This window comes from Aythya ferina (assembly GCF_964211825.1).
Source record: "Aythya ferina genome assembly, chromosome: 1".
NCBI lineage: Eukaryota > Metazoa > Chordata > Aves > Anseriformes > Anatidae > Aythya > Aythya ferina.
In genome coordinates, this window is record NC_140296.1 from 15,251,325 (window position 1) to 15,278,716 (window position 27,392).

The window sequence follows — 27,392 nt, forward strand, 5'->3', positions numbered from 1 at the left end:
CTCTCTAATTTCTGTTGTGTAGCTTTTTACATCTTTGAAATTTGTGCTGTTGTAGGTGTCCTCTGAGAATTAATTGTTCTTTCTTACAGCCAACAAAGCTCTTCTGCCAGACATAACAGGAAGTCATGTATTGCAGGCAATTGTAGAATTGATCTATAGAAGGCTCTAAATATTCTATAAATCCCTTATTCTGAATACATTTCTAATTTTCAGTCTTTTTAGGTTAACAACTAAATTGATTTTTTTTTAATTTTAATTCAAATTTTAATTTTATGTAACGTCATACAAAAAATCATTTTGATTTTCTTAGATACCTGAAATGCTTTTGTATGATTCAGATGAACAAGAGAAGACTGGAAAAGCACCTAAGGAACTTAAGAAAAAACATTCAGGTAATATTTTGGTGGATCAGCTATTTGTTACAACTTTTTATTAATCACTTACTCAGGTCTTTGTTGGGCATAGACAATAGCATAGGTACTTTGAGTAGGATTTTGCCAGCATATTCGTAAACTTCAGTATTGTCCACATGGGAGGCATTTTTCACATAGGAATATTAACTTGGAAAGTGCATTCTGAGTCACCAAATGTAGTCTCCTCTGTCACAAGAAACCACTCTGTATACTGAATTTTGTAAACTGATTAAACTATAACTTGCTATGTTTTGCATCTTCCTTCTGTGTGGATGGTATTTCAAAGCCTCAAATTTTGAGGCATTTTGAAAGCTTTTATACTTTGTGGTCTATATGTTTTCATTTTTTCATTAGCATAGACATGCTTCCAGACGTTCATTATATTGTAATAATTCTTTTCCTTTCAGAATACCTAGCAGTGAAGAAGTTTATAGAGCTGAAAAGATACCATCCTCTCAATCTTTGTGATTCTGGGCTAAACAAGTCACATTTTAAACTCTACTGTTCTGTTTATTTTAATGGCTTTCTTGTGAGCCTTGGGAATAGTGGAGAAATGCACAGGTTTGTGCATAGTGAATTTCAGAAACAGTACCAAAGGTTACACTTTGGTGGCAAAACTAGGGAAGGAAAAGTTAATGATGATGTTAGCATCATGTTACTGGTGATAGAATGGAGAATTAAGTGGTTCCTCAGAGAACAATTCAGATAGGATAAGTGTTCCCCTTGATGATGGGAAGAAGTTACTAATGCACAGGAAAAAAAAAACCAAAAAAAAAAAACCAGAGGACAAAAATATATTCTTATAAGGGAGGGTGCAATGTTTAGAACCATATTACTGTGGTCACTCATAAAAGACAAAAGCAATTTACCAAACCCATTTCAGACATATATTTTATTAATTATAAATGGAGATAAGGTAGAATATTGAAGGATTAAAAAGTTGGTGAAATACTATTTTAGGATTGGAATTTAGAGAGAAGTGTTCAGATTTTAAACATGTTGAAGAAATAGGAATGTCAGTGAGAATCTGGTTGCTGACAATAAATGGAAATGAGTTAGAAGAAAAGTCATGGTGTTGTAGATACCTTTGCAGAGCATAAGAAGGGAAAAATATATAGGAAGAGAGAAGGAAACAGATTTTGTGTATGAATTCATGAATATAGTAGAACGTCCAGAATCATTTATCAAAAGGTGAGAAACATTAGACTTTACCATCAAACAGCAACTTTTGTGAAGAGGTAAGTTTTTAATTTGTCACTATGTATGATTGGAAGTTGCATTTTTATAGGCTTGAGATGAATAAATCAGGGAACTGCCTTTATGCACAGTGACAGAAGATGAAGTAAAAGAAATCTCACCTGTACTCCACACCAAGTGGAGTATAGCAAATATTTAGTACTTCAGATAAGGATTTAAACTAGTATCTTTGGGCAGTAGTTGCCATGTAGTCTCCATTCAGACAGTGTGATAATAAGCTCCATATTCATCAAGAGTGGGATTTTTGATTTTTTGGTTTTCACCCACCTTTATGCTTAGAATTTGAATTTATAAGGCAGATCACATGTGATACCATTTTAATTCTTTCCAGTTTTCTGGTGAGTTGAGGAGCTACTTTATCAACCTTCTGACTACCCAACTAACTACTGTTTTTCTTTCTTCATCTGAGAGTCAGTAATTTCTTCATAATTCATTCAAAAGCAACCTTTCATTTCTTTTATGGCAGATATTACTTTTATTTGTATAGATTTCAGTGCTCACTGTAGCCTATGGTACTGTCCAAGCTGTGGTGCCAGTATATTTTCTGGAATTAATTTTTTTTTACTTCTGAAGATCAGATCATGTGGAAAAAGCCCAGTCTTTTTCCTCTGGAGGAGACATTGTTACAAATCTAAGATTTGAGCCCTAAAAGGATCTGTGTAGTACTGACTCTTCCCATTAGAGAGGCTGTTTTTCTTTGACTATGATAGTGCTTAGGTTAAGAATTGTTCTGTATCTTTTTCATCTGGAAGCTTATTCTGGCTGCTGCAAACTGCTTTCATGGAAAGACTCTCTATCATATTTGGAATGTTGTTAATTCATATCTCAAACCCTTCTGTTACTCATCCTTACTGTAATATGAGGTAAGAATAATTATATTATCTGTATGACACTTTCTCTTGTACAGGTGATTCAGATTTTTTTAAGTCATTTCTGGCAATCCATGAATCATGTAAAATGTATGGAGCAACACCTAGCAGATACATGACATTCCTTCACATATACAGTTCAATCAATAACAGTAAAAGAAGAGAGCTAATAAAAAGGCAGAATCACTTGCAGGTATGTATTTAAAACATTTTTAACATGCAGTCTTTCAATATACCGTTTGGAAATACCTTGTGTATTATGAGCTGTAGCTACTAACACAGTTGTGTGGGGTGACTCCTGTTTGCCTATACTCATGCTGTGACTCTAAAAGAGGAATAGAATGAATCTTAATGGAAATCTCTGTTCAGAAGTTCTAGGGTTTAGAATTGTTACTTGTTTTCATTAATATTTTATCTCAAGCATGTATCAGAATGGGTATGTTTTCTTGTAAAAGTAAAATGGACTTACAAGCACTTTAAATTTATTCACAATTTTATGGAATTGTGTTGCAAACAACACATCCATCTTTTGATCAATTTATGTCTCTGCTTGTATATTTTTCCTTCCCTGTAGCTACCTACTCCATCCCTTTCTTTATATCTCTGCAACAACTTAATTTGTGTGATTCTTGCATCCTCCTAGTTTAATAAGCTGTAAACTCTGTAATTTTGTGGTTACTTCTGTAGCTTTGGCCAAAATTCCCTTTTTTGTGTTTTTCCCTCATTTAATGTTTTGGAATTGATTTCAAACTTTTCCACCCATCAAAACTTTTATGCAACCCTAGACCAAATATAGTTCACCCAAAGATGTCACTTTAATACTGTTCTTTATGTGTAACTTGCTTATTTTTTAAAAATTATTTTCTATCTTTTCATTAATACTTTCTTCTTTGTTTGCTTGTTTTTCCCTTTTCTTTTTCCCTCATAATATTCCCTCCCATGCTTTAGGACATAATATTTCTGGCTTTTTCCTTTCCCCTTCACTTTCAGCTCCTTTTCCTAGTAATCCCTGGTACTATTCTGAAATCACACTTGCAACTTCTTGCCTTGAATTCTATATTCTTTTTATTTTTTTTGTCTGCTAATATTTTTTTTCCCATAGCTTACTAATTGCATAGTAAGCATATTAACAAAGAATTTAAGTTTGTAGTGATATAAATTGTTTTTATATTTATAGAAAGATAGGAAGTTTTTTTCTTAATTTTTGTTTTAAGGAAGTAGCACTGATTTGTTTGTAACAAACACATATTTACTTTATTTACTAGTTGAATTCATTGGGTAGAGAAAAGTAATCATCTACATGTCTATGCTACATAAAATATTTATTTTATCTTTAATATTTTTTCAGATGTGTTGAAATAATTCTGTTTTCTTTAAGTACATAATTTAGAAAGTGTGAATAAAGAAAATAAACATAATTGGTTGAGGCTTTGTTTAATGTTCATCTAAGTTCTTTAGAGAACATACAACTATGTAGAAATAGGATAATATAGTTTGTTTCAATGTGTTTAATTACTGTAGATTTGCTATTATAGGAAATAAAATTGTGTGAAGTTAATGTAAGTCAGCCGAAATGTTATTGAATTTAATAAAAAAAAGACTTGGGTTCAAGTTGCTGATCCTTTAAAACTTTGTTGTTTTGAGGATTTCATTTTCAACTTTTGGATGTAGTAAAAGACCTTAAACTGACACATCTAGGATTGTCAACTCTCCTTTTAGATTAATTAATCTAAATTTAGATTATTAATTAATTAATAATCTATAATTAATTAATTAATTAATACTAAGAAAATGTAAACAATAGTGAGATGATGTGGAACATAAATTTTATGAAAAGTTGAACATGACAAATGAACCTAAAATCTGTTGAATTTTTTATTGACATAATTAAAAAGTAAATCGTGTTTTTTGAGAACATGAGAGAGAATGGGTTATTTGTGACTCAAAGTTTACAGGTGAGAACTAAACACATCTTTTTATAAAGAAATTAAAAATGAACTATGTTAGTTTACATCACTCTTAGTCTGTATGTATTATTTCTAACCAAAATTCATTTAAATCCACTTAAAATTCCTTGCTAAGCAATTGCTTTTTATAAACTTTTATAGGCAGGTGTTTCAAAGCTGAATGAAGCTAAAGCCCTTGTAGATGAATTGAACAGAAAAGCCGGAGAACAAAGCATTCTACTCAAAACTAAGCAGGATGAGGCTGATGCTGCTCTTCAGGAAATTACAGTATCTATGCAGGTACGATCATATCAAAAGTGAAAAAAATAAATGCTTTTCTGTTTTCCATCTCCATAGCTGCCTGTGCTTGGTGTTCTTTTTAAGGAGTGCTAAATGTGATGCTTTTACAAGAAGTTGCCTAAGGGACTGCATGAGCCTTGGGGTACGAATAAATTTGCAGCAACAGAACAAAGGACCTTAAATCAGGTCTGAACTGATTGAGTAAGAAGAGAACACTACCACTTTCTGAGTAGCATTTACTGCTGTAGATCAGTCTGTAAGGTTTCCTAGAAGATCATAAATCCAAACTGATAGGTTTTTTGATGCTTTTTAAAAATAGGAACTTTCAAGAAAACACCGACAAGTAGCACTAATTAAGTAAAAAATCCTGTTGAATTTGTAGACTATGATAAAGTATGTATTTCATGAGGTTCAGTCTTACGAAGTTAACCTCAGATAAAGTTAAGTAATTGTGTAGTGTTTTTCACTCCTTGAAATTTTTATCCTTCAGCTCAGGGGTAGACCTTTTCTTTGAGGAGGTGATTTTGTTTAGTAGTACATTCTCAGTTAAATACACTAACTGTGTAGAAAGTAGATCTCTACATTGATACTTCCAGAAATAATAAATGTAGGTGAAGCCATAATGAATCTGATCTCATTGCACTGTGTTTGTGTTAGCATTGGTTTAGTCTTGTCAGTCTGAAACAAGCTTAAATAAATAAGCTCAAAGAAGAGATATTTTGATAGATATGCAGAGATATGAAAGAGATATGCAGTAAAGAAAATGCCTGTTCTTTCAAACCATTTGTTCTACAAGGTGCATTACTTTCCATTCTTACAAGCCTACTTCCTGTTAGCAATTCTTAAATATTTTTAGCCTCTATCTGTTTACTGTATATGTATTTGAATAGTGATGATTGGCTTGGTATATATTCACTGCTGGCCTCAAAGAATTTTTGTGCCATTTCTCATGACTTCTCTTTTAACCCTGTATCTGCTTTTGTTCAGTAGAGGAATCTGCTACCCATGCAGCATCTATTACATTGTGGAACAAAAGTGAGGATTAAGCCAAAAGCAATGAAACATGATGGGTGATGGGCCTGTGGATATCAGAAAAATTATGATAGAATTGTGGCTCAGATTAGCATAAAGTACAGGTGCCCTCTGACATATTAATGTCACTTCAAATGTTCCAATTTGTGTAAGAGATAGGTCTTTAATACATAGGCACTTTTTATCTTCTTTCAGAGCAAGGCTTTTGACCTACAACTGAATTTTAAGGTTTTCTTACGCAGAGCTATCAGTCCATGCACATTTGCATGAAATATCTAAGCTAGTTTTATGTAGTTAATGTTCTCTGGATAAGAATGACATACTTTTATGGATTTCAGTGGCATACTGTCTATAGCTTAGGTTAAGCACTCAGAAAGATTATTATTAATCTCAGTGTTTTCTCTGCTTTTATACATTTCTTACTTTATGCTCAAGTTCAACTCAGATCAACAACTGCTGGTTAAAATACTATATTGCATACAGGAAAATATATAAAAATATGAACTATGGGCTTTGATGTCTTGCATCTGTTAGTTGAATTAAGCCTAGAATATTACACTTTAATGCATTTATTTTATTTATTATTTATTTTTATTTTATATATATATATATCACTTATTTTTATTATATATTTATTTTATGCATTTATCCTCCATTATTTGTTTTATGACTGTTTTTGGTAGTTCCTGTTTTTATGTTTACTGCAGGCTGTAAACTTTTTTTTTTTTTTTAGTTTATATATTGGGTATTTATTTTTGCTTAGGAGTTCTGGAGTTGGCTAATGGTTGCTATCCCTCTGTGTTAGGCACAATACAAATTCAGGAAAACAGAAAAGATATAAACCTAAACAGCTTATAATATATGTGTAGGATGTCAGGCAAATATCCTTACAAACAAATATATGCAACTTTACAAGTAAATCTTGCAATAGTATTTTTGGCTAACAGGCTGTAGCATGAACAGAACAATTGCTGCTTTTATGAATGTCACAGAGGAGGAGAGTTTCAGTGGTGTCATGAAAGAAATAGAAATTTGAGCAGCTACAAAAATAAAGACAGGATGATGCTACTCCCAAATGTATTATGTTAGAGGCTGCCAGTCTTAAACTTTTAGAGAAGGACTAACATCTTCATATGGAATGAAGAATCATAGGCAAGGGGACAAAGGTATAATAAACATAAAAAACAGGTACAGATCTTGTCTGTGGTACAGTAAAGAAGGAGATGCAGTAAAAGTAAAAGGTGCTTATTCCGTATCATTTAGTTACATGAATATAAGCTTAATACTTATGCTTATTAATATTTAATGCTTATGTATGTATTTAATGCTTATGTATGTTTTTGAAACAATCTCTCTCTTATCAAATAGTTTCAGATACTATTTGTGACTGGTATTATGGTATTATATTGTAATGAAGACTAAAAGAAAGGAGAACAAAATGTAGGATAAAATCTGTGTAAATTTGAAAAGTAAAGATATTATTTTTTACAGAGTGCTAGTGAGCAAAAAACAGAAATGGAAAAAATAAAACAAAGGATAGCAGAAGAGGCTGCAGAAATAGAAGAAAGAAAAAGAAAAATTGAAGATGAATTAAAGGAGGTTCAGGTAAGAACTAATACAGAAAAGTAATATTTTGTGGTGAGATTTTATTTGGCTTATTCAAGTTCTGCCACGCAAAATGATTCTGTACAATTTATCCTAATATTTCTTAAATTTTGCGTTAAATTATTTGAATATAAAAACCTTTTGGTATGAGAAAACAGTTAATTTTGTGTGTCAGAATGCAGATTGTCACTTTGGCATTTAAATTGGTATTATATTTGATCTTAATTGAAGAAAGACTTTTCAGGTCAAATCTTAACTCCAGTTGCTATTTCTGTGGTGCCATGGTGTACTACAGCTGTTCTCTGCAGACCTAATGGAATATTTTTGAATTACTAATCTATTCTTTAGACCTACTGTATTTATTCTCCTTGATGAAGCTGGTAATATCATAAAGCTTGCACTATGAGCTGAAGGGAAATGGTGCTCTGGGACCCCCAGCACAAGAAGAACATGGACGTATTAGAATGAGTTCAGAGGAAGGCCATGAAGATGGTCAAGGGTGGTCTTCTATGTAGGCAGGCTGAGGGAGCTGGGGTTGTTCAGCCTGGAGAAGAGAAGGCTCTGGGGAAACCTTACAGTACCTAAAGGGGCCTACAGGAAAGCTGGGGAGGGACTCTTTGTCCGGTAGTGTAGTGATAGGACAAGGAGTAATGGCTTTAAACTAAAAGAGGATAGATGTAGATTAGTTATTAGAAAGAAATTGTTTACTCAGAGATTGGTGAGGCACTGGCACAATTTGCCACAGAGAAGCTGTGGATGCCCCATCCCTGGAGGTGTTCAAGGCCAGGTTGGGTAAGGCTCTGAGCAACCTGATTTAGTGGGTGGCACCCCTGCCCACGGCAAGGGTATTGGAACTAGATGATCTTTAAGGTCCCTTCCAACACAAACCATTCTGTGATTCTGTTGCACACTGTTCTTCAAAAGACTTTACAGCTTTTACGCATCATTTTTTTGGTAGAGGTATGTGTCTCGAGCCATTGATTTTAGTCTCTATTTTTCATCCCATCCATTTTAAAATTGTACTAAACAATAAGAAAAAAGTACAGCAAATTATTTTTCTTTACTTTTGAATATCATAGGTACCAAGGGATCATGTCTTTGCAGTGAAAGTACAAGTCTGTGGAGCTTGATGCCACACATCTTGGGTCCTGAGGGAACTGTCTGATGTAGTTGCTAAGCCTCCCTCCATCATATTTGAAAAGTTGTGGCAGTTGAGGTCCCTGGTGACTAGAAAAATGGAAACATCACTCCACTTTTTAAAAAGGGTAAAAAGGAGGAGCCAAGGAGCTACAGACCAATGATCCCCTCCTCTGTGCCTGAGAAGAGGGGTTGGAACTAGATAATCTTTAAGATTCCTTCCAACCCAAGCCATTCTGTGATCCTATGATTCTATTAAAGTAACATAGAACTAAAGGATTTGGTTAAAACCCTTTTTCTAGACTTTGATAAATATGCAAGATGTGCAGAGTGTGCACAATCTTTAATAATTCCTTAACTTCTGTTTCCTCGTTATTTTTTGGCTTTGTTGGTAAGGGTAAAAGGTGCCTGGATTTGCTTAGCTACTGAAAAGAGCAAGCTCTTGTGACTGTACTTCTTGTACATAGATATTCTTAGGTGCTTTTGTAAACAGTAATTGACATCGTTATTAAACCATACCAACAACACAATGAACTTTTAAGCAGTGGAAGAACAAATATAATTAATGGTATTATATACAAATATTTATGAAATACAGCGTTGAATGTAAATTTAGAGAATGTCAGGATTGAAATGTGTTTTATATGGAACCGTACTTATCACAGGTAGCATTTTTGTTTTAGTAACTTGTGTACATGAATACATATCAACAGTATTTAGTTAGGTAATGAAATATTTAATGCTAAAATGAAAATGTATAAAAGCCAAAATGGCAAACTTTTAGTTTCTTATATCTTCATACATTTTTTGATATGTTTTTATGTTTTAAGCCACTGGTTAATGAAGCTAAGTTAGCAGTTGGAAATATAAAACCAGAGTCTTTGTCAGAAATTCGGTCATTACGTATGCCCCCTGACATAATCAGAGACATCCTAGAAGGAGTTTTACGGCTGATGGGGATTTTTGATACATCCTGGGTGAGCATGAAGAGGTGAGGATTTTATTTAAGCTTCAACCTTAGACAGTAATTTGCAATATGAAATGCTTTCTGTTATATTCGGGAATGATGTGTGTGCAGAATTCTTTATATTTCATATGGAAATAATCTTTTGAACGTTTGTGTTTTCTTTACTTAATTATTTAATACTTTTACAGTTTCTTGGCCAAAAGAGGAGTGAGGGAGGACATAGCAACCTTTGATGCCCGTAACATTCCGAAAGAAATCCGAGAGAGTGTTGAAGAGCTTCTTTACAAAAACAGATCATCTTTTGATCCTAAGGTAATACTTTATTGCATTACATAAAATGAAATAAACAAACAAAAAAAATACAACAAAAACAACCACCATCACCAAAAAAACTCTTAAGAGTCTTAACATTACATGCAGTTTAAAAAAAAAAAAAGTGAGTTAATGACAATTAATATATTGGTGATCTTTGAGACCAAATTTGGGAGTAGCTATATGCTACTATTAGCTACTATATGCTACTATTAGCAGTAGCTAATTCACTGGCTAGTAGAATTCTTAAATACTAGTTCCTTAGTTTTAAGAGGACAATTGTTCCCTGGGAAGGAACACAATGAGTTTGCACTCATTTAGAACTTCATATCTCCTGTGGAGATTCACAGTTGTAAAGATACACATTATTTTCTTTACACAGATTGATGGCCTACAATATAATCTCTTAGTAACAATATAAAAGATAAGTTTAAGAGCGGAGTTGGCTAATTGGCATATTAAAGTTGATAAGCGGTAAATCTGTTGCAATTATTTATCTTGTATTTCTCATGTACATCATATTTAAAGGACTTGCTTTTTACTGTTACTGATTTTTTTTTCAGAACGCTAAACGAGCCAGTGCTGCAGCTGCTCCATTGGCTGCTTGGGTAAATGCCAATGTCCAGTATTCCCATGTCCTAGAACGAATTCAACCTTTGGAAAAAGAAAAGGCTGGCTTGGAAGCGTGAGTTAGACACTATTTCAGGATAAATGTTCTCAATTCCAGTGTTGGCAGGAGAGACTTAAGAGGACTCAAGTTAGTTAAAAATAAGAAACTGTAGCTCAATAACAAGTATTAAAATATTCATGCTGAGACAGTAAAAAGTGTGTAACATATACATGTATATACATGTATTTCTTGCCAATCACTAGTTACCAACCTATGCTGAAATATGTCTGTGAGAAGTGAACATTGCAGATATGCTTAAAATGTACTCTGTCAACAAAAGCTATGCTATAAGAAGTGTGGTTCCTCTTTTTTTTTTTTTTTCCTCAGGCATTACTAATCATTGTCGGTTTCTCCTTGTAATTACAAAGATACGAAATATTCTTATGACCATCTGTAATTTGAGAAATATATACCAATTGTCTTAAAATAAAATATTGGAAGAATTTGATCCGATCTTTAAGAATACACTTGTATGTGGTTGGTTTGCATTTCCAAAGATATGTGACAAGAATTACTCAAAACTTTTAAACATTAAAACAGATTTTTATTAATACAAATCACAAGAATTATCTCTGGACTATCTGTATATAAACAATTTTTCTGCTACAGTCCCCACCTTTTTTTTTTTTTTTTTTTCGAGATGCATATTCTTAAAATAAGCATTATATTTTTCAGTAATCTCAAGAAAACTGAAGGCAGAAAACAGAAGTTGGAAGATCTTCTGAACTCTGTTGGTCAGAAAGTATCAGAACTGAAAGATAAGTATGTTGTGTTTGTTTATTTCAAGATATAAATAAAAAAAAAAAGATGAATTTACAGTATGAATAATGATATTTATTATAAATAAATGGGAGAAGTGCAGAGTTCTGCACCCGAGGAGAAATGACCCCAGTCACCAGTACATGCAGGGGGCCACTCAGCAGGAAAGCAGCTCTGTAGAAAAGGACCTGGGAGTCCTGTTGGACACCAAGTTGAACATGATTCAGCAACATACCCTTGCTGATAAGCAGGCTGATAGTATTCTTGGCTGCATTAGACAAAGTGTTGTCAGCAGATCGACAAGGGTGATACTTCCCCTCTGCTCAGCACTGATGAGGCCACACTGCATCCAGTTCTTGGCCCCCGTTACAGGAAAGACAGACATACTGGAAAGCGTCCAGCAGAGGGCCACCAAGATGATGAAGGGAGTGGAGCACCACTGAGGGGCTGAGGGAAGGCTGTGAGAGCTGGGACTGTTCAGCCTGGACAAGAGGAGGCTCTGCGAAGCATCTTGTCAATGTCAATATATACCTGAAGGGAAGGTGCAAAGAAGACCGAGACAGACTCTTGTCAGTCGTGCCCAGTGCTAGGACAAAAGGAACAAACTGGAACACGAGGTACTTACTGTCTGAACACCAGGAAGCACTTCTGTGCTGTGCAGGTGATGGAGCACTGGCATAGAGGCTATAGAGTCTCCTCCTTTGAGATCTTAAAAAGCCACCTGGATGTGGTCCTGAGATATTGGCTCTGGGTGTCCCTGCTTGAACAGGGATTGAACCAGATGGCCTCCAGAGGTCCCTTCCAACCTAAAACAGTCTATGATTCTCTGTTTCTATGAAATGTAACTCTCTGTACTGTGAGATGTGTAAATCAGAAGAAGCCATACTTAGGCTATCTGCAGCAGTTCATCTCATTGATCAGATGGAATGCTCTTTCAAAGTACTTGTTTCTTACTACTGAGTTGGAAGCCTCCAGTGTAGACACAGCAGATGTCAAAAATAGAGTGGTGTGTGTCTCACCTTTTAAATCTGAGATGACTTCAGTGTCTTCTTAGGACCAGACTTGTCCATCTCAAGAAGGCTCTGGGGAGACCTTAGAGTGGCCTTCTGGTACCTAAAGGAGGCCTAACAAGAAAGGTGGGGAGAGACCCTTTATCGGGAAGTGTAGTGATAGGACAAGGAGTGATGGTTTTAAACTACAAAAGAGGAGGTTTAGGTTAGATATTAGGAAGAAATTCTCTTCTCAGAGGGTGGCGAGGCCCTGGCACAGGTTGCCCAGAGAAGCTGTGGATGCCCCGTCCCTGGAAGTGTTCAAGGCCAGGCTGGATGGGGCTTTGAGCAACCTGGTCTGGTGGGAGATGTCCCTGCCCATGGCAGGGGTGTTGGAACAAGGTGATCTCTAAGGTTGCTTCCAACCCAAACAATTCTTCTTCTCATTCAACTGTACATGTATAACAATGTCTCAGATACTGTATCTATTTATAATTAAATACATTCATTTTAAAAGCTTTGATTATGTGCTAAATGCATTAGTTATCCTAATGTAAATAAGTATTAAATTATTAAGGTGTTAAACGTTACAACATAATATCCAAACCTTGCTTGTTGTGTGGGGCATATTCCTATTTTAGAGTTGTTCACAAAATAGAGTACTGTGTATTGAACTTTAAATTTAGCAGTTAAACAATATTCTCCTTTAGAGGAGAATATTTACCAAAGAGTTACAGATTTGTAGCATGTTGTTGAGTTTGCTATTGTCCTGACTATGTGCAGAACAAAACATCAACCACTAAAATAAAGTCATGCTGTTTAAGTAGATGAAGGAATGATTTTCAGACCTTATAGTCTATACCTGTGTATCTAAATTTTGTTAGTGTAAAGTCTAACAAGCTCGTTTACCAAAGAGCAGAAGACGGTATAAAGAACAATTGTTGTATTCTTCATGAACTATAAGTGAGGGATTCACAAGTTCAGTCAATTAAGCTGCCTTTGAAGTAACTGTCCATAAATTTAGTAGTTTGTGACAGCAATTTTAAACAGTAATTGTTTTACAGGTTCCAGTGTAGAACAACTGAAGCAGCAAAACTTGAAGCAGAACTAAGTAAAGCTCAGAAAACATTGAAAGCTGCAGAGGTACTGATAAATCAACTTGATAGGGAACACAAAAGATGGAGCACCCAGGTTAGTGAAAATTTTCATAGCATACTTCTTATAGCTGATATGTTGATAACTCTATTTTAAAGTGAAATCATGTTATATTTGGGAGAAATTGGCAACCGTTTGGACACAACTCTTCAGTCAGAAGCAGAAAAGGAAAACTCCAAGATACGTATAAGCTGAAAATAGCTGCCACCTCCAGAAAGTGATACCTAGCTTTCTTTGGTACTTTAAGATGGGATAAATATCCCCGCTGAGAGACAGTTGCCTGTCTCTTCATTGACATTAGAAAAAGCATAAACAATTAGCTTAGGTTGAATGCCTTCATTTTGAAGATCTAGAGTTAGTATTGGATGAATACTCTCACAGGATGACCAGCAGGATTGAAGGAAAGGGAAGATCTTCCTTTGCAAGTAGTTTTTTAGATACTCCATCTGCTGCAGTAAGGTCTGGGCATATTTGAACCTGAGTTCTAAAAATGACCCTTCACATTTTTCACCCTGGTACATTATCCCTCTCGTTACAAGTATATCCTGCTCTATTAATGGTACGGTGTAGATATATTAGCATACCTAGCAGAATAGTGGGTGGTAGTCAGGTACTCATCCTATGTAGAAGATGGTGCTTTATTTAGTGCTGAAAATGCTTTGTTCGTCTCCCTTTAAAATAAGGAGATAGTAGTAAAAAGTTTCTTGTGTGTGTAAGCTTTTTTTTTTATTATTTTTAAAGTCAGTTTGATTAGACGCAAAGGTGACATTACTTTTTCAAGGCAATTATGGTAGTCTTCTATGTTGTTTTGCTATGCTGTATTTTTATTCCAAAATACTAGAAGAGTTCAAAGCATAGGCAGTAAATTGCAGGTAGCTTATTCAAAGATACGTGTTAAATGTATTTTATCTTGTGAGTCTTCAGTGAATCAAATTTCTGAGTACGGTATTTGGTATGTACATACGTATTATGAGTAGCATTCACTAGCTGATACTATAAGATCACGTATTCTTATTTTTCTTACAATGTTATGATTTATCCAGTTGCTCACAAGTGACAACCTGAAGTGTTCATCAAATCCATAGTTTGTAGGAGCTAAATTCTTAGAAACATCTGTCCACATTGTAGCTGAGAGATAAAAAAAAAAAACTTTCCTCACATTTTCACTTATATTTTCACTTATATTTTGCAGTGAGTTAGCTAAATACAGATACTCTAAATGCAATGAGAGAAACTCATTCTCAGTTGTATTCTTAATGGCAGACAAATGTAACTCTGACTTTTAAATGAATTATGAGAAATATTAACATAGTTTTTATTTATAATACACATTTTGTAATTTTTCTTTTTTTTGAAGGTGTCAGAGATAACAGATGAACTGTCTACGTTGCCTAAGAGAGCTCAGTTAGCAGCTGCATTTATTACCTATCTTTCTGCTGCTCCTGAGGATCAGAGGAAAACCAGATTGGATGAATGGACCAAATCAGCAGGCCTTGAAAGTAATTTGTGTGGGTGTGGGTGTGTAAGTCAGCTTGACTGAGAAAGTGAGAAATGCCAGTGAGTTCTGATGAACAGACCCCTTTGTCTTCGTGTCCCCATTTGAAAAATGACAACATTAATTTTTATTCAAGAAGTAGTTGTACATACAGATACAACTATTTCTTAGGATTATTCTGTTATTTCTTAAGATCATAACTACTTATATATATATTTTTAAGATTTTGTTCCATAGCCCTTGCTTAAAAAGTAAAGTTTATATGAATGAAAGTATTCACATTAAATGTTGGAAATTTGCCTATGGGTTCTGAATGCTTCTTGTTTTTCCGTAATCATTTTTATCTGTCTGTGTTAACAGCACCATTTTTTTTTGGAAACATCAGATAGAAAATAGCAGTACATTCAAGAAATAATGTAAGGGCAATTAACAGACCTGCACTGATTTAAGGCAGACTCTCCACTGTATATAAAGTGATGAAGGCTTAAAATGTGCAAGCTATAAATATTAGCACAAACTTATGATCTTTCATTTATCAGAGTTTGATTTACGGCGGTTCCTGTGCACAGAAAGTGAGGAGTTAGTTTGGAAAAGCGAAGGCTTACCTTCAGATGACCTTTCAATAGAAAATGCTCTTGTTATCTTGCAGGTAAACTTGCTTTTCTATCTTATCTTAGAAGTATTTCAATTTCTACAAATTTCAGTAACATGATATCTTTCTGGAATTTTGAACAATTTCATTTTCATTGTTTTATTAGCACCATAAAACATGCACAGAGAAACAAATATTTATCTAACTCTGGGTACTCCGTACCAAAAGGAAAATATATAGTGAAAGAATATCCTTTTTATTTTTCTGCTTTTATGGTTTTCTTCCAGATGTTGAACAGACAAGACCTGCTATTAGTCTATTACTAATCATAAACACTAATACAAGGAAGATTATGTCCTATAAGTGTGCACTTGACGTATCATTTCTCATACTTTTTTGGTCTTGAAAAAGTAAAAAGCTATATGCAGATGCCTTTCAAAATATCTAGATCTGAAATCCTTAAAGCTAATCATTAGCTTATCTCTGTGATACAGGACATAAAATGCCATTCACTTAAGGCCAGTTGCTAATACCAGATAAAATAATTATAATAAATTATAATACTGTGCTTATAACCATGATTCAGTATTACCACATAATAGCATATAGATATATGACAATAAATGTACATATTACGCAATTGCACATTTATATAACATAATACTGTAGTTATAATGTAGCTATTTCTTCTATCTGATAGAAAATAAAAATGTAATACCATTTAGGAGAGGAGAATTTACATTTGTCACTGGTTATTTGCTTGGATGATTAATAATTCGCACAGACCAGTTACAGCTTTTTTCCAATTTAAATAAGTTTTGCTTTATGATCTTGATATTAGATCTAGCTATTACTTTCTCACTTTGATTAAAAAGCTCTTCAACAAATATGATTTTGTACTCTCAAAGGTACTTACATGCTGTAATCAAATCTTATTTTCATCTTTTTCTTAGTTAAATAGATTAAGCTCCTAAAAATCTCATTGTGCATTAAGAACGTTTTCAAGCCCTTCCTCAGCTCAAATCCTTTTGCTTGTGCACATATTTTGTTCAGCATCTTTTAAACTGGAATTAAACACAATATTTTACAAAAAAAAAAAAAAAGACAAGAAAATAATGTTCTTATACTGTTCTTATACTGTTGTTGTTTATTGTCATTTTGTTGTTAGGTCATTAGTGTTTCTTTAAACAGTTTGTTAATGAAAAAATATTAAAATGCGCATAACATCAGTTTGGGGAAATAAAAGAGGACTTAATTCATTGTGCAGTATTCATTTGTTTTACCCATTCAATTTAATTCTTAAAATAGATTTATGTAATTTTCTGATTTTTTTCTTAGAGTAAAGTTTGCCCATTTCTGATAGACCCTTCTTTCCGGGCTACAGAATGGTTGAAGACACATTTGAAGGAATCACGTTTGGAAGTTGTTAACCAGCAGGTCCAGTATTTACTCTTGGTCTTACAATATTTTTCTGCTTGATACTCTCAGTTCCAGACTTTAGAGAGCAGTTTATTAGTTGTGAAAGCTATCACCAAATATGAGGTCATATTTCATGAAGCATTAAATTTCTCACAGAGTTTTTGTTTATGGTGATTCTATCAGATGCTACTGATAATGTATTTACTCAAGAAGGAAATCAGAGTATTTAAAGTTGAGGGTCAACATTATTGTAGTTTTATTTCTACAAGCTTGTCTCTTTGTGCTGCTCTTTTCAAGAGTATCAGTATTCCCTGCTGGGAGAGAGATAGTAAAAGATTTCTAAAAATAGATTATTTATGTATTTATTTATATATTTTTTGTATTTGTTGCAGTTCGTAGGATTTTGGGAGTATGTATATTCTTCTTCCTTGTGATTTTTGTGTTTTATTATCTACATTGGAAGTACTTGGCTAGGTTGCAGTTCAAGATTAAGACACCATGTCAGTTTACATGAGTGGCTAGGCTTGTTTCATTTGCACAAACATAGACAAACTTGTGGTGCCATTCTAAAGTCCCTTATTGGATCCCATCTGGCCTTGGAGTATTGCTTCAGCAGAATGTGGGTCTTCTAGAGATCCGTGCCAGCCATATGTAGGCACTTTGGATACTCACAGAATGTACTAGTTAAGAGTTGAATACTTAACCTGCTAGTAGGTTGGCTTGATTAACTTTTGGGCTTGTTGACTGCATTATCCAGGATCACCACTGACTTTAATGGAATCTTAAAAACCAAGTGTGTGTTTAGATACCTACAGGCAAAAGCCTACGTTTAGATATCTTAGTATCTGTGAATCCTGGCTTTAGGTCTTGATTCCCTTTTGAGGCACAGCTACCTAATAATATTTGAGATGTACTAACTAGCCAGGTACACCTGACAGACATGACGCAAGACCTATTGCAGACCTGCTTTCTTCTGATGCAGCACAAGGAGAGCTAGGCATGTTAAATTGGTTGCTTGTATGCCAGTAGCTGAAGCAATCCTTTAGTTGTATCAAATGAATTTAAATTAAATACTTGTGGCTACCATATGATGCATGTAGTAGAATTCTTTGGTTATACTACTGACATTTATATTCAGATTCCTGGTATAATGACTTCCTGTTCATTCCTAAAACGATTTAAAAGTGTCTATAGAGTTTTCACTCTTTAACACTGCTGTCAAAGTGTTGATATTTCAAAATAACATGAATCAAATAAATTTGTTTTCATTTGCACAGGACACCAACTTCCTAACATCTCTTGAGCTGGCAGTGAGGTTTGGGAAAACACTTATTATACAGGAAATGGATGGAGTGGAACCTGTACTCTATCCATTGCTAAGAAAAGATCTTGTAGTCCAAGGTAAAAAACCAAAATCTTTAAAAATGCTTGTTCAAGCCTTGTGAAGGTTAGATCCGTATACATCATATAATACCTGATTTTTCTGAAACCATGACTATTCCGTTGTCTTTTCCTCTTTAATATGCAGCTACTATACATGCTGCTAACACTTCAGTGCATTAGTTATGTTGGAGTTATGCTCTTGCTTGCTAAATTGAAAAATACTGAGAAGTATTTAAAGATTTTTTGCAACTGGAATTAGAATAAAACGTCTTTATGAATTCTTGCAGAGTTTAAATTTTAACTTAATTTCTAATGGCAATTTCAAACACATGGTCTTTCTTAGGAATTTGGACAATGAATAGACCAGAAATTACACTACTGATTATGCAGTTAGAAATCAGAATTATAGAAAGTTGATGTTGCCTTTTGTCTTTTGTCTGTCTGAAGACTAAAGAAGATGCTCAGATCCATCCCTTATGTGACTTTGGAATGGGAGTGTGAGGGGTCATAGAATTCAGTGAAATACATCCCCTTTACTGATGCAGTAAAGCAGAATAAAAATATTTGTGGAGTTCTTAGATGTAGTTATCCCCTATACGGGGACAGGTCTGTAAAATAAAAAGTTGTTAGTTTAGATCATTCTTCCATTACAGATGTGCTTACTTTTTTTTTCTCCTCAGTAAGAGCTGAGAGCATTACCTGAGTGGTGACTTCAAGGTTCTGTAGGAGACTAGATAGAAAATCTTGACAACTGTTTTATTTCACTAGCTTCTGCTGAATTTTGGAAAGCAGAGATACAGTATTATCAGAGATACATCTCAAAAGGAATCAAATTAAGAGATAAATGTGTTTGCAGAACTGTGGAGAAAGCAGATTAAATCAAAAATACAAGTTTATTCAGGGAAATTGCTCATAACACCTCAGGCAGCCTCTTCCATATGAACTCCGTTAACTCTAGATCTGTGCAAGTCCAAACCAGGGAGCTGTGTTTTGAAATGGGAGAGCTGGTCATTCTTTGGGAGAGCTGGTCATTCTTTGAGTCATTTCAGTCACTTGGCTATGAAGCGCACAATTGTCAAAATGTGGAAGTGGTAGTGGAGGCCTCTCTGTATTATTTTGTTTGTGATGACTCTGCATCTTTTCACTACTTGGAATGAAATGAAGTTAAGAAAAAATGTGAATTTATATACTGCAGTTACTTTGTCCTTGTACAGCTTCCATTTTCTATTTGACATTTTTACAACATAAGCCTCAAATTTATTCTGATCCTTGGCACAGAAGCAAAATTGGTATGTGATTTTCATCTGTACCAGTGTTTTAGCAAGAGATTTATACTTGGAACATTTCTGATCTTCTGCTCCTAGTGCTAATAATAGAGAAGTACCTAACTGCCACCTCAGAAATTTCTCTGGAAGAGAAATTTTCACTTTGAAACTTTTAATGTTCTAATTCTTTCTTCCTTCTGTTTAGTATCAGGAGGCAAAAATCTTATTCTAGTCGTGACAGTTAAACTTTATTATTTTCTGACATGGCTGTAATGGAAATTTTCTGTGGTGGAAGGAGAGTGGTGAGAAGCCATATATATGGTTTAATTTTGTGAGAAGTGTATTGAGAAATGTCAGAATCTCAATAGTATAAAAATAGATTGAATACATGACAACAAAAATGAATAAATTAATTATTTCCCACTGTGATTAAATTAAGTGTATTTATAGTAATTTATTAATTTACATTATTTCTTAATGGAACAGTTTTCTTTTAATCTAATAACTAGATATTCCAACATCTTCAGTTTTATAGTCTTTCTCCATAACAATATCACAGAAAATAATATTTTAATGGAATTATGATTGTATAGAAGCATCAAATTTCTGCAAGTAAATGTAACAGATTCAGAAATAAAGAATGATGTTTTGGTGTTGCATTCAGAAAATATTGCACCATCTTAGTTAGCCAATATGTATTTATGGCAAATGTGATTTTATAGAGTGGTATACCTATGTGGCAAATTAAATGAATATGTTTAAATAATGACAGGATTCTTAGACAAAAGCAAAATTATCTAGTGTGTCTTCTGTGATGTTTTGTCTCCTGTCATTGCTAGAAGATTTCAAATATTCATTCATATCACTTTTACATCAAGTGCATTTTTTGCATTTGTGCGTTTTTATTGGGGGTGATAATTAAATGAACCTCATCAATTAAATATTTTCACCATATAACTTTCACACACTATTGTAACACTATTGCATTTTTCTGTCTAGCAATGCAGACTAGCTTATGTTTCTTACGTTTTTATTTATTATTCTTTATAAAAATAATTCCTAAATTATTTGTAAAGTATCTTTTAATCTATTGGTATAAAGCATAACACAAATACCATTATTTTCAGATAATTCTAGAATGATTAGAATCTCAAATCAGAGTGACTATAATACATATATATATATTTTTTTTATCTACAGGACCCCGCTATGCTATACAAATAGGTGAAAAAATTATAGATTATAATGAAGAGTTCCGTCTTTTTCTATCAACAAGGAACCCAAATCCCTTCATTCCACCTGATGCTTCTTCTATTGTTACGGAAGTAAACTTTACCACAACAGGAAGTGGCTTAAGAGGTCAGGTATGCATTTAGAGTAAAAATAATATAGGTATTTATAGATATATCCAGCCAGTGGTAAAAGCCCCATGGTGCAGTTTGGTCACACAGATATTTTATAGGACACAACTATAAATGGAAAAATCAATGCTGATACTAAATTAAAATTTTAGAAGATTGTTTTTATGCACTTTGGAACCAAGTAGCAAGTCCAATAATGAAAATGGAAACTCATTGACTTGAGTTACACGAGATTAATTGCTACGCTCCTGTTCTCTGTTCAAACCCTCAGAAGTCTACTTTCAAAAGTAGACTATAAACTGGTATACAGTGAATGCTATATGATTAATTGATGTATATTATGAAATATTAAAATATCTTCTACTACATTAAACAATCTCCTTTCTTTTTAGCTTTTGGCTTTAACAATTCAGCATGAAAAGCCCGATTTGGAAGAGCAGAAGACAAAGCTGTTGCAACAAGAAGAAGATAAGAAGATACAACTAGCTAAGCTGGAGGAATCTCTTTTGGAGGTAAAAATAAATTTACCTGCTGTATCTGTTAGGTCAATAAGATAAATTTGATATTTTTATATGTTTCAATGTAAAAAGAAAGTACTGAAATCATGACCCCTCAGAATTTTTGATTTGAGAAAATAAAAGTATTATTTACTTGGGCATGTTGGTAAGAAAGAAATATAAATATGTACATCAGTCACCTTTCCTAGATGGCTCCCTTAGTACTTGTACCAAGATGATCCTGTCCTACTCTTTTCAACTAGATAACCTAGTGCATTCTTCTATTCTAGCCGGTGAATCTCTGCATCCAAATATCCTGATGTGCTATCCTAGGAAGTATTGGTTTGACTTCTCAAAACATGCCAGGATATACAACCTGTAAACCAGCTGTACAAAATAATTCATCACATTTTGCTCAATACTGCTTTTGACTTAAAATATGGAAATAGGGAATACAGTTTGCAGTCAGTTAAGCAGATCTGGAATACAGTTTGCAGACAGTTAAGCAGATCTGAACCTTTGATGTGGTGTCTAAAGTGCGTTGCTTTCTGATTTTTTTTTTTAACTATATAGTAACTATTTTAATTTTAAAATACTAGGTGTATGTTGCATTAAGATGGGGAAAGCTCATGGCTCTTTTTCTTCCCTTGGCTGTCTTTACAAATCTTGCATATTAAGATGTTTTCATAGCCTAGTAAGTTAATATAGTTGCAGGTATATTTTTATTTTTATTTTTTTTTAAAGATAAAACTTTAAATTAACTGTCTACTGTGTTTAAAACCCATTTAGTTTTCACTTTCAGATGAAATCTGAGAGTAAAAATTAACCAACAAAAAGCCAATTTTGTGTTGTTGTCTGACCACAAAATTGTATTGAAATGTGTTTACCGAGAGCTAGTTTAAAAAAAAATCAAACCTTAAGTGCCAGGGAATCACTCGTTTTCCTTCTTCCTATTAAAAGTGAAAGTATTTGTACAGGAGAACTCAGGAAAGAGGTGGGGCAATCAAAAGCATTTTGAAGGGATCTCTGATTACAAAACTATGAATGTTGTAATCATGAATGTTTATCTCTGAGTTGGAAATGAGGACAAAATTGTATGGGAATGTTGGATTTTACTGTTTTGAGGGAAAACAAATTTATGATTGATCAGGTACAGCAAGTTACTGCAAGAAGCCAATTTCAGGCTAAATTGGTAGTGAAATAGAAAAAAAAATCTGATTTGTATTTGCTGTTGGGATGTTAGTGCATAAGAATCTGATCATACAAATCATTCTGAAAAGCTTAATGACAGCTTGTTTCAGAATTTGTCAATCGGGATTCTGAGAGTTTGGTCCTGAGTTTTATTTTCCAACCTTCATTAATACATCATCTGAGTTTTTGGAGTAAATCACCTTCATTCACTATTCAGAAATATGCATGTCAGCTTCTAAAATGCTTACTTCACAGTTGTTTTTTTTAAATGTAACATAGGTGACCTTTTTTTTTCTTTTTTTTCTTTTTTTTTCTTTTTTTTTCTTTTTTTTTTCTTTTTTTTTTTCTTTTTTTTTCTTTTTTTTTCTTTTTTTTTCAGACACTTGCAACATCACAAGGCAACATACTAGAAAATAAAGATCTGATTGAATCTTTGAATCAGACTAAAGCAAGTAGTGCCCTCATCCAAGAATCACTTGCTGAATCTCACAGACTTCAGAGTTCCCTTGATCAGGTAGACAAAAAAAAAGATCTTTTATTGCTGCTCTTTTCCTGCTGAGAAAAGTTATCTTGTGTGTGTAAATAGAGTATATGTACATCTGCAGGAGAGAAAGATCAGTAACATACTGAATTCATCTTTTGAAGTAAGAGATACTTGCATAATGCAAGTACAGAAAGCATTTTCAGTACTTAAATGTCTTTAATTTGCGCTTGGCGAATGTTACACAATTTAAAGCCTGCCAGTTTGAGTTCAATTTTGTTTTTTTCACAAGGACCTATTGGCGGGTATTAGGTTTTGACTTTGTTTTTTTTACTTTAACATCAGCTATTGCAAACAATATGACTGATTTTCAAGGCTCAAATGGACATTCTTGTTTAATAAATCCCTCGCTGTTGCAAAAAAAATAATTAATTTGTGGTGTTATTCATCTGGCATGGCTGGGTTTTGTAACACTTTACAAATTCTTCTCCTGTGTCCTATTTGTTATGTTTTGAATTTGCTGCTGAGTTATGGGAAGTGCTTTGTGGTGGGAGGAGACCTCAGTGCCCTTAGAATTAATTTCCAAGGTGTTCTTCATAACTTAAAAAACTTTTTACCAAAGTGTTTTCTGCCAAGTTTAAAACTTAAAGATAGTGTTGAAGTCTTGAGTACATGGCCCTCAGTTTGAAAAGTTGGAAGGGATTGTATTTTCTCAAGCAGTAGTGGGAGTCATCTGAATTTTTCAACAGGGTGAAAAAATGTTTGTGTAGTATCCAGTAGATGGCAGCAATGTACTGTTTTGATTTATATATATATATATATATATATATATATATATATATATACACACACACAACATATATATATGCTTTTTTTTTTTCTTTATCCACAGGAGAGGGACGCCTATCTCCCTTTAGCTGAGAGTGCTAGCAAGATGTATTTTATTATCTCTGACTTGTCCAAAATTAATAATATGTACCGTTTTAGTTTGTCGGCCTTCCTACGGCTTTTCCAAAGGGCCCTGCAAAGCGAACAGGTATTTTCTCTTCTTCTAAAGCTGTGAGTGCTGCAGATGAAGCACTCTGTTTTGATCTTCTGAATTTTTTAGTTGCTCTGAACATTTTTAGGGAATAACGTATAATAAGTAGTGATGCTGAACTGTTGTGCTTTACATATTCAGAATATATACACATGGATTTTTTTTTTTGCCATTTACATTACATATAAATTGTAAAATCGCTAAGCCATCTAAATCCAAAGTTGCTCTTATTTGTTATTTCAGGCTTGCGCCTTGTCTAAGGTAAATGAATTAGGAAATGCAAGTTTGACTATAACTTCAGCTCATTACTGCAGGCTTTATTTAAACAATCTCCAATTAATTCTAGCAACAAGGGTTAGAATAAGAAAAGAGCTATATTTCTACATGGTTCAGTTATTGGAAGGAAGATCAAAAAACTATTGATACAGTTTGTAAGCATGCATGTCTTAGGAAAATGTCACTTTTACTTTATTCTGTATTCTCCCGGCCATTACATTTTTCTTACCGAAGTGCAGAATTATGGATTTATCCTTTGTCACCTCACTCTTTAGACATAAAAAACCCACTCTGACTAATGATGTGCTTTTTTTTTTTTTATTGAGCATCTCCAAAATTCATCTTTTTTTTCTTTCGTGTTTGTTTCCACTTCAAAAATGAATTCATATGCCTTTTATCATGTCATTTTGGATTGCCCTTTAGTCTCATGTCCATGCTTACAACATTCCTTCAGCTCCAATCATTAGCAGAAGTGTCCTTCCAACTATGCAAACTTGCCTTCTTTAAGGTTTTTAACCTACTCCTTCTTTTCCACAACATGAAATTTCTAACTTCTTGTTCTTACTTTCACAACTTTTCATAATTTCTTCCTTCTTTCCTATTATGATAACCTATTTAAAACTCAACTTCTGTCTTTGCTATTCATGTCCTTCTTTACTTTCTTCCTTTTTATTCCTCCTTTATACACTTCTGCATTTTTCCTACACTGTCTTTCAGACTTAGGGAAGGGGTTAATGAAATCAGCTTGTGAATCCACATTACCCTCCTTTATAATCTCCAGAAAGGTAGAAAATAATTTTTTTTCAGATAAACGTCACAGTACCTTTGAACCCCCTTGTAAACCTCCTTTTTATATCCTCCTGACACCTTTATTCCCTCCTGTTTCTCTTCCTCCTCTCTCTCCACCCCCCTCCCCCCTTTATTTCCCCTGGTGAAATTCACTCGATAATAAAAGTGTTTTTACTTCCACATGTATTTTAGAAATCCGAACTTTATTTTTAGGATTCAAGTAATACTGAAGAAAGAATCAAGCTGCTTATTGATGCATTGAAACATACAGTGTATGAATATGTTTGTCGTTGTTTGTTTAAGGTAAGGTTGTCCTTTTCTGGCTTTTATATAGTGCACTGGGTTTGAAAGTATTCTTTCAGCAACCAACACTGATCTAGTTCAGATAAGCAGTATTGTGTCAGTACAAATGCAATACATGTAAAAAACTTGCACTTGTAATATTTAGCATAAAAAATTGAGGACAGAAATTTAAACTATGACAAAATTAAGATTGCTTATGCACATTTTTTCCACAGAGCACTGTTCTAATGGGTGAGGCTATTCTCAGTGCAGTCATATTTCTGCTTTACCTCCGGTTTCTCATCTCTCTATCATTCTGTCTGCATAGCCAGTTCCAGGCTACTCAGTATTTAGAGTACTCTTCATTCTGTTCAGTTTTATGTCTAGCATTTCCAAAATATGAGTGTTTGACTTAACTGTTGTGGTAAGGTTGTGTATGATCTTTGCTACTTTTTTTTAAAAGGAAGCAAAAACAAACAAACAAACGACAACAATAAAAAATAATTGTAATATTTTCTTTCCTCTTTTCACCTCATGCCCCAAATCTCTATTGGATATCTTGTTTGTTTTTCCATTTTTCTCCTGTTTCTCCATACAATGTTCTTAATGTATTTATTGTTTGTTCTGCATCTCTGTCAGATGGCTTTTCTCTTATTGCTTTCTTGGTGAAAACCTACGATAGATAGGCTCTTCACTTCCACTTTTCATTTTCACTTTCACAAGGAGCAATCATAACAGGAGGTCTCATAGTACTAGGATGAAGATGACACAGTAGGTCTGCATAGACCATATGAGCAGTAGTAGAAATTATGCAAGACTGAAGTTTGGTAAGTGAAAAAAAATGGATAGATCTTGGAAGATTTTACCCCTTCCAAATCTAGCAACAGTACATTGAGGATGCAGAAGTGGCAACGTTTCTAAGGATTTTGATTTATCAAAGTTCAGCTGGACTCTTATGTAATATTCTCATAATAATTTAATGTCTGTGTTTGAAGTGGTGACTCTGTGAAGTCTTCCAGGAAGTCATCACATCTTTTCAATGCTGGAAGGCAAGCTATTTTTATATGTCAGAAAAGATGAAAGATTTCAAAAACAAGGTGCAGATAGATTTCTAGTAGGAAAGATTTTCACCATGAATGATCAGGCTAAGGTTTAGAAGATACTGGAAGTGTAAGAGTTACGATGCAGCTTCAGACTAATGATGCATCCTGCTTAGTATCCTGCTCTGATACTGGATTTAGAGAACTAATAAGCTCCTCATGCCATCGGCAACCTACTACTAATTCAGCCTTTTATTCACATTTTTAAAGACTACTGTGGCACTGAGGCTGTATTAGAGTTTTCATACATTGCATAGCTGATAAAATTTTTACATCTGTATCTGACATGATGTATCAGACTCATAAAAAAAAGAATCTGGATGAGAAAACAGTAATAATGAAAACAAAAATAGTTCGGCCCTCTTGTGTAATTTTGAACCTAAAAATGTAACAGACATTAAAATGAGGAAGACGATATCAGTCAAGTAGTTCATCTTATACCTCATAACATGTAGTAATATTTCCTAGATTATGCTTTCTCAAATTTAGTCCTGTCTCTTCTGATGTCTCATGCAATTCATTTTTCAGTAGTAGTCCTGGGAACCTAATATTCTTTGGAGTTGTAAGTCTCATTGCTATTAAACTATTTTCTGATACTTAAATAAGAAATCATTTTAGATTTTTGTCTTCAAGTTTCAGCCTAATGTTGTTCACTTATTTAAACAAATAATTTTACATTCTGCAATGTATTCATAGATAAGATACACAAAAAAAGAATGCAGTTTTCAGAATCACAGAGTGGTTTAGGTTGGAAGGCACCTCTAGAGGCCATCTGGTCCAACCCCCTGCTCAAGCAGAGCAGCTTGCCCAG

At 33.8% G+C, this 27,392-nt stretch overlaps 1 protein-coding gene across 4 annotated transcripts in view; it reads left to right on the forward strand.

Moving 5' to 3' along the window:
• The window catches only part of DYNC2H1 (dynein cytoplasmic 2 heavy chain 1), a 168,866-nt gene that overhangs the window by 49,573 nt on the left and 91,901 nt on the right, over positions 1-27,392 (forward strand). For all 4 annotated transcript variants that reach the window (XR_014688603.1, XM_084506642.1, XM_084506643.1 and 1 more), the window contains 18 exons: positions 311-392; positions 2,578-2,732; positions 4,648-4,785; positions 7,309-7,422; positions 9,390-9,550; positions 9,715-9,838; positions 10,402-10,523; positions 11,184-11,270; positions 13,321-13,447; positions 14,769-14,910; positions 15,446-15,555; positions 16,837-16,935; positions 18,195-18,318; positions 20,766-20,929; positions 21,319-21,438; positions 22,994-23,128; positions 23,988-24,131; positions 25,413-25,502. Coding sequence is in view for 3 of the 4 variants with exons in the window: in XM_084506642.1 (XP_084362768.1) it covers positions 311-392; positions 2,578-2,732; positions 4,648-4,785; positions 7,309-7,422; positions 9,390-9,550; positions 9,715-9,838; positions 10,402-10,523; positions 11,184-11,270; positions 13,321-13,447; positions 14,769-14,910; positions 15,446-15,555; positions 16,837-16,935; positions 18,195-18,318; positions 20,766-20,929; positions 21,319-21,438; positions 22,994-23,128; positions 23,988-24,131; positions 25,413-25,502 (2,238 nt within the window). In the remaining variant the exon portion in view is untranslated. The remainder of the gene's footprint in view (positions 1-310; positions 393-2,577; positions 2,733-4,647; positions 4,786-7,308; positions 7,423-9,389; positions 9,551-9,714; positions 9,839-10,401; positions 10,524-11,183; positions 11,271-13,320; positions 13,448-14,768; positions 14,911-15,445; positions 15,556-16,836; positions 16,936-18,194; positions 18,319-20,765; positions 20,930-21,318; positions 21,439-22,993; positions 23,129-23,987; positions 24,132-25,412; positions 25,503-27,392) is intronic.